The 7,276-nt window shown below is 50.1% G+C and overlaps 3 protein-coding genes across 3 annotated transcripts in view; 2 read left to right on the top strand and 1 right to left on the bottom strand.

Annotated features, from left to right (window-relative positions):
* The window catches only part of Pmar_PMAR011636 (cathepsin b, putative), a gene marked incomplete at both ends in the record, with an annotated part of 1,913 nt that extends 1,669 nt beyond the window's left edge, over positions 1–244 (top strand). Inside the window, one exon of the mRNA XM_002773743.1 lies at positions 1–244. This exon is cut by the window's left edge and continues 4 nt beyond it. Within this exon, the coding sequence (XP_002773789.1) occupies positions 1–244 (244 nt within the window).
* Positions 245–5,041: 4,797 nt separating this feature from the next.
* Pmar_PMAR011635 (hypothetical protein) lies at positions 5,042–6,947 on the bottom strand (the record flags this gene model as incomplete). Its single annotated transcript, XM_002773742.1, has 3 exons — positions 5,042–5,159; positions 5,483–6,177; positions 6,204–6,947. 3 exons carry the CDS (start codon positions 6,945–6,947, stop codon positions 5,042–5,044), a joined length of 1,557 nt encoding a protein of 518 aa, XP_002773788.1.
* Positions 6,948–7,113: 166 nt separating this feature from the next.
* The window catches only part of Pmar_PMAR011634 (cathepsin B, putative), a gene marked incomplete at both ends in the record, with an annotated part of 3,964 nt that continues 3,801 nt past the window's right edge, over positions 7,114–7,276 (top strand). Inside the window, one exon of the mRNA XM_002773741.1 lies at positions 7,114–7,163. Coding sequence (XP_002773787.1) covers positions 7,114–7,163 — 50 coding nt within the window. The remainder of the gene's footprint in view (positions 7,164–7,276) is intronic.

The following is a 7,276-nucleotide window of genomic DNA, read 5'->3' as shown; positions in this document are numbered from 1 at the left end:
TGCTGCGATGATGACGCTCTACGAAGATTTCGATTTACAAGTCTGTGTCTACGTGCACAAAACGGGTCAAATGTTGGCGGCTCATACTCTTAAACTCATAGGTTGGGGAGTCGAGTCTGGCCAAGAGTATTGGTTAGCAGTGAATGCTTGGAATGAGGAATGGGGTGACCACGGGATGATCAAACTCGCAGTGGGGAAAACTGGTTTGGAGCACCAAGTTTATCGCATTGAGGCAGATGTGTAGTCGATACACATCACTACCTAAAAGGTGACGATTCTACTTCAGTTGTCACTTATCAGGCGATGAATCCTGGTTAATCCGGTCTATCTTTTCATCTCATATACATGTCATCCAGGATGATTCATCATCAGCAATCAAATTACAACAAAGGTCCGCGACGCGTCCGATGTTTGAGTCTGATCTGTGAAGCATATCGCGCAGTTCATGCTTTGGGAGCTCGTTGCCCGTATTTTTATTTTTTTTCTTATTTTCTTAGTCTTCGGTCTATTTTGTCCGTATGACCAGGATATGGATACGGGCCGTTACAGAGAAAGCGGATTTGAGTTGCATGTGAGTCCATCGTCGATAGCTTTGAATGAGGAGTCTAGTTGAAGAGTACCGACAAGGGCGGTGAATCAACTAGACGTAAGACTTGGGTTAGGGAGGCTAAGATACTACACCCCAATATGGCTTTGACGGCGCATGATCAACTACGGGTCGGAGCGATCGATCGTTGCGTTACTGTACGAATTCTCTATCGCCTATCATCACACTCTGCCTCACCATCCTCACCCTTGCCAGTACATGAGCCAGTTGCCACTGTTGACGTTTGCCTTGGGCCCTCAGGGCTCAACCCTATTCACGATGACATTCACGAACCATGCCGTGAATCACAATGGTATCTGTCTACTCATTATCACCGAAGGCCGAAAGGATGACTGGGGTTTCCCCGATCGTATGTTGATTGGTAGTTATTTTGAGTTCGACCCTACTAGTAAACGAGTTCCATTATTTTGCGGTCTTCTTTGCAACCCACGGTCGCCAAATGTTCTCCAATCATCGTTGGTCATTTTATGACAGCTCCGTTAGAAGACCTTAAGTTGGATTCGGCCTTCTCGTAACATAGTTCTACAGAAGGACGCTACTCGGCGAATAATTCGCTCCATTGAGAGATTACTATTTAGCTATTGAGGCCTATATGTCCGCGGATTAGGAATTCTTTTGATTGAGATCTTTGAGTTCTTTTTTTCTCTGCCGCATGTAAATTCACACAGCGATCCTGCGCTGTCTCCCATGGAGTTCTCTACAGCTGGGGCGGGCATCGGGCAGACTTGAAGCCCTCAGATTTTCGTCTACCGTTCTGATTTTCCTCCACCGCGCTGAAGTTCTAATGAGCTCTGTAACTCCCCTATATTCGTACATTGAGAGGTCCAGACTGAGGAGTGTCGTTTAGGTACGGAGAGTGAAAGAGCCAGTGCAGGAGAGAGCCTAGGATTCCAGCACAACCCTGATGTGTGTCGAAGCGAGCCTGGGCTGAGTGAGGGAGCGCGTGCGGTTGTGTCATCACGGTTTCGTGGGCATTGTATAAGGTATGCGTTGAGTGAACCCCTCAAAGGGTATGGTAGCAGTTTAATGATGAACTGGACTGCTGATATACTATATCAGACTCTTGACTTCGTGTGATATAGACTCTATAGTCTATATCAGACTATATCAGATATAGTTAGCGAGGCCGTGCCTCGAGTTCATTTTCTCTCTCGCCAAACGCCAGGCAAAATCAAAACTCTTGACTCACCGAGTCGCCCCCCTACCCCTCCCCTTCAGATCAGAGCATGAGGTCTCACAATATCCTCATGTCCACCCAACATTGGGGAGGAGGAGGGGGGAGGCAGCTACTAACAGTAGCGCACCAGCTAAGTTCCCCAACCACACTACTTTTGCGTTTGACTGCAGTGGGCGATTTCGCGTGAGCGGGATTCTTGGACGATGCTGTTGACAATGTCAACTTGACATATCAAGGGAAAATAACTTATAAACTACGATGAGGCGTGTTTCGCTCCCTGAACACAGGACAAGAGACTAGCAAAGAAGGAGTCTCTTATAGATGACAGACAGCCTCTAGGAGTCGATAGTTCAATATTTCAGAATAGAGTCGTGTTGGATGAAATAAATATAGCGAAACAACGACCACAAGCGAGTAGATCCCTCCTGCTCTCCCTCGGCAAAGGGCAATCAAATTGAAACCATCGAAACCGTTCATTTAGCATTCGATGCTCCTCATGTGACCAGTGACGGCACAAGAAGAAACCAGGGACCGTTACTACAATTGGCGCGTCATCCCAGTGGATCTCGTCGGCCTCACTGCTCGTTTTTGGTACTGGCACAACAAGTGGCACCTTTCCTTCCAGTAAGCACAGGCCGTCCGAAATGCCGAAACCTGTTTGGTTTAGGTACACCCGATAGTCGTCAATGACGATGACTTCTAGCCGGTTCTCGATCAGGACCGCTAGAGGATAGCTGGCAGAACTCGGCTACACGGTAGATATCACTTAGATGTTTAGCTAGGAACGCCTTGTTACAGACTGAAGGTCCTGCGAGAGCGATGTTAAGGTTTCGACTTCTGCCACCATTGAGCATAGATGCAACGGCATCACAGAAAGTCTGAGGTGTAATCTATATATTATTATATCGGATAACTAACTCTGCTCCGTAACACCAAATTCTCGACGAAGTTTCACTTCATCAACTGCATGAAATTTGTGTAATACTAATACACATAGTCGGCGAGCGAGATCCAGCCATTTCGGCAGGGCCGTTTCACCACTAAACTCCATAATGGGTGAGCTTTGTAAGATTCTGAGCTCAGTTTTCTGGAATCGATCTATCACAGAACATGTTACCTCCAGTCATGCCAAACAACAAATAATCTTAATCTGTTAGACAGATTAAGAATCGGCAGATTCTGCTGAATAAGACAGATTCTGTCTTATTCAGCGAACTGGGCCTAGGCCTAAAGCGGTCTGGCTTCTTCAACTGGCCTCCGCATTAGTCGCTTGGGTTCGGTAGGCTAACAGCAGGGTGTTTCACGGCTTACGAAGCCAACTCGAGGTCCAGGACCAGCCTTGGTGGTCCCTGTTGTCGAGCTATGTGACCGTGGGGGGGGGCATTCGAACAACCCACCCGCCCCCATCGTCTGGCTCGATCCGGCCTTAGGGAGCCGAGCTTCGGGACCCAAAGCTTAAGTCGCCTGAGGCGACATACAGTACGTCGACTACAGACTGCGACATACAGTACGTCGACTACACTACATTTCTCTGTATAGCCTCTCATATCCCATCTTCTGATGCCTAACTCACACAACCTATTTGAGACCCCAGCTCCAAGGGGCGGAGGGGTTGAGTTGCCACCAGTTATTCCGGGGTTTGAGCCGGCCGACGCTACAGATGCAAGCGGGTAATACCCGCCGGGTATGAGTAGTAGAGCGCCTGAGGACGAACATCAGCAGTCGCCAGCTACAGCAGCTATACTGGTGTACTGGTAGTACCAGTACACCAGTCTGGTACGGCACTGCCGTAAGATTCCTCCAGATACCTGCCGTAACGGCAGGTATCTGGAGGAATCTTACTGCCTCCACGGACATTTAGTTGCTAGGCGGCCTGAACGTGAGCACTTTGAGGCTGAACGTGGGCAAACCCCTAGGAGGTTAGTTAGGAGGGTTCTACGCGGGCCTTCGGCCCGCTTTTTTCTACAGACTGTTTAGGCTATTCCTCCGAGACCCGAACCTCTCACCGCCTCCACTCGATATGGCCCTGTATACAAATCGGTTAATTTATCGACCCCGTAATTCCGGCGATAGACTATATCATTCACCGCTACCGGACTTCCACCTGCAGGATCCCGCCGATCTGCTAGTCGTCGACGAACTTCAGCCTTCCGAGCCGACCACAATCGTCTCAACGACTCAACCGACTTACCGTATTGGGCTCGATAATAATCTGAGATCCCCTGAAGGCCCTCTGTGAGGTCATCAAATTCCAACCCAGAACCAAGCCACTGACATACCTCTTCTCGACCAAGACGATCATTGTAAAGAGTGCAGGCATCGGCCGTCGAGCGATGCACCGCCCATGGGGCTAGATCACTGCTATCATCATATGGGATAGCGTTGTGAACAAACGTACACAAAGCTAATCGCTGCCGCACTTGATTGATCGAATCCATAGCCTGACCTTCACTAACCATAGCCCTTAAAGTCACCGTAAGCTCCTTGTGGCTTCGTTCATACCAACCTCGTCGCTCTTCATCATATGCCTCCGTGACACAGTGAACAACACTCCTGCTGGCTAGATACTCTCTGAATCTCTTGGAGACAAAGTACTGGGCCTGGTCTGTCACGCATACGCGGAACACGCCGTTCTCGGCCATAATTTCACTGACACCAGTCACAATGTCTTCTGCCGAACAGCTCGTCAACACCTTCGTAACCAAGAAGTGGCTGATGTAATCGGAGCAAGTTAATACCCAGACCTTTTCCTCGTTATCACCATTTGAACCCAGCCGAATTGGGCCCCACACATCTAAGCCAGCGATACCCCACACCAGAGGTACGAAATCTCTAACACTCGGTAAACACTTGTTCAAAAGACGACCTTCTTTGGCTCGACAACAAGCATCACAGCTGAGGACAAATGACCTCACTCTCTGGTGGATACCTTTCCACCAACAGAATTTACGAATCAACCTCACAGTCCTCCCTATCCCAGGGTGGAGGAAAGTGTGGTGGAACTTATGAACAACCTCTAACTGGAGATCACGACGGTTGGCCGGGATGTACTCAATCCACTCGACTTCCTTCTCAGAGGCATCCCATCGTCTACATAGCAGCATACCCGTCTTCTCCTCCAGGCGATAGTGTGTAGAGTATTTCCCTTTCGAATTCGCTCGTAACTCAGAGCTAACCAACACACAGGAGTCGTCACTTAATTGAGCCTTCCCCACTCTATCCGCGAATATTTCAAACCAATCTCGCTCTACATCCTCTTACTGGCCAACGAGACACTCACACTGCTCTCCCGATAACTCTTCTTGGCCTTCACCCTCACTCGTCTCTCCCTCGGAGGCTATCTCATCGGGACCGTCCGAAGTAGCTATGACTGATCTATCAAAGGAGACAATCGAGTCAGCATCAACAACTTGAATTACTTGTTCCCACGAAGGGGAATCATCTCTCAATGGTGTGCCAAGCGGTCTCGTCAACCGATCAGAAACATTGTATTGAGAAGGGATATGACGAAATTGCAAATCAATATTAGGATTGCATTCAATAATATCAGAACATGTAGACTTAATTGCGAGTAATCTAGTAAGCTCTGGCTTAGGTAATCGTGAGCACATCTTCTGGCCGTGCCACGGCCGCCGTGGCCAGACAAGACCGCTCTCATACGGAATAATGTAATACTACTATCACCGAGGATGACAGACCTCGTGACTTTGGATCTCAATGCCACAACAATGCTATACAATTGCTCAACGCCGAGGCGCATTGCTTCCAATTCTCTCCTGGGCATCGTGCCTCCCGGAGTCACACTGAACTTAGCGAAGAGACGCGTACCCGAGCCGACTCGAATATCAATAGCAATGCAGGCCTCAGAGGCATCGACGAAGACGAATAAAGTAGACACATCAAGATAGCGAGGGGGAAGAATACGATCAGATTGCAGGAATGAGTTACATGCAGTAATGGTACTCAATATAATAGATGCCGTCTCCTCGTCCACAATGTCCGTACCATCTCCGAAGTCCTTCCTCCTCTGCTTCAGTCTCTCATGAGCCAGCCGAGCCGCCCATCTGAGCTCCAAGGACACTTCCGCGAAAAGACCCATGGGGTCGAAGAACTTGCCAAATGCTGATCTCAGGGCAGACTCCGTGACCTTGGATTCCTTCGCCAATTCTATCTGTCGCAGCCGCACATCGATAACATCAATTCGCTCGCCACAGAGCCAGTCGTAACCGAGCCAACCTCCTGTTCTGAACTTCTCACTGAGAATCTTCTCCTTAGATACCCCTCGACCTATACAGTCTTCACCCGTGTCGAGATTGGACATTCGCTTGTCCTGGTGGACCTCGAACCCCCGCTCTTCTAATGCGGGAACCACCTCCCGACGAATCTTCGACACCTCAGAGCAACTGTCCCCTCGCAGACCGTCTGCGTCAGAAGGACATCGTCGACATAGAAGGAGATAGCTTCGGCACCGTCCGTCCCCCCGATCTGTTTGAGGATCTTTCCCAAGACCGAGGAGAGGGCCCAAGGGGACCAATTCGTCCCGAAAGGGACATGGATCCACCTTATGATCCTCGACCCGACGCACATCCCCAACCACTTCACATCCGATTCATCGATGTGAACCGACCAGAAGGCCTTCTTGAGGTCCTCACAATCAACTCTCTTTGAGGCTCGCCACTCTAGAATCCGTGACTGTAGGTCCATGTCCGCGGCCGCCTCGTCCCCTGCTTTATTCGTGAAGTTGTTAAGCTCTCGAGCGTCGATGCAGATACGACAGCGAGTGGACTTTCGCTGATTGGCGAAGACCGGAACCCCACACATATAGTGGTAGGCCCACTTCCTCGGGTCCTCCCCCAGTGGGAGTTCCTCGACCGCCCCGGACTTCAAGAGCTCGTCCACGGCCGCTTCATACGCTGCTAACTCTTCAGGTCTCTTGGCCAGCCTCTGTGTGATCTTCAAATCTCGGCCTCTGATGGCATCATAATTCTGCTTAGGTCTGCGATCATCAATCCACGGGACCTTCACGACAGCTGGCCACACTCTTCGTGTCGGGAGAGATCGGTCTCTCTCGACTGCATTAGCGCCTATCTCCCTCGCCTCCTGCACTCCCCCGTGAGGGTTGACCTCAACCTCATCGAAGAGTAGGTAGTCGTTACCAGCCATCACCCAAACACAGTTACCCAGTACCCATCGTGGTAGAACCAACTCCCAGTGAGCAGAGCCTAAGACGTAGGCCTCGACTGTCCTAGTCTGATCACCAAACCCAACGGCTTAAGCTTCCAGCACACCTTGGATCTTCACTGCTCCTCCATCGAGCAATTTCACTGATATGTCACCCTGCTTCAGCTCCAGGCCTGGCGACTCTGCCTTCAACCGACGGTATAAAGTACTGGACACGAACACGTCTGTCGCTCCTGTATCAAGGAGCGCGACCGTAGTGACCCTGCCCTGAAGACCTACTGCCACGGTCGGCAACCCATTAGCCGTGTATG

Source organism: Perkinsus marinus, assembly GCF_000006405.1.
Source record: "Perkinsus marinus ATCC 50983 genomic scaffold scf_1104296958712, whole genome shotgun sequence".
NCBI lineage: Eukaryota > Perkinsozoa > Perkinsida > Perkinsidae > Perkinsus > Perkinsus marinus.
The sequence above is the reverse complement of the archived record's forward strand: the minus strand, read 5'-3'. Positions and strand labels throughout refer to the sequence as shown.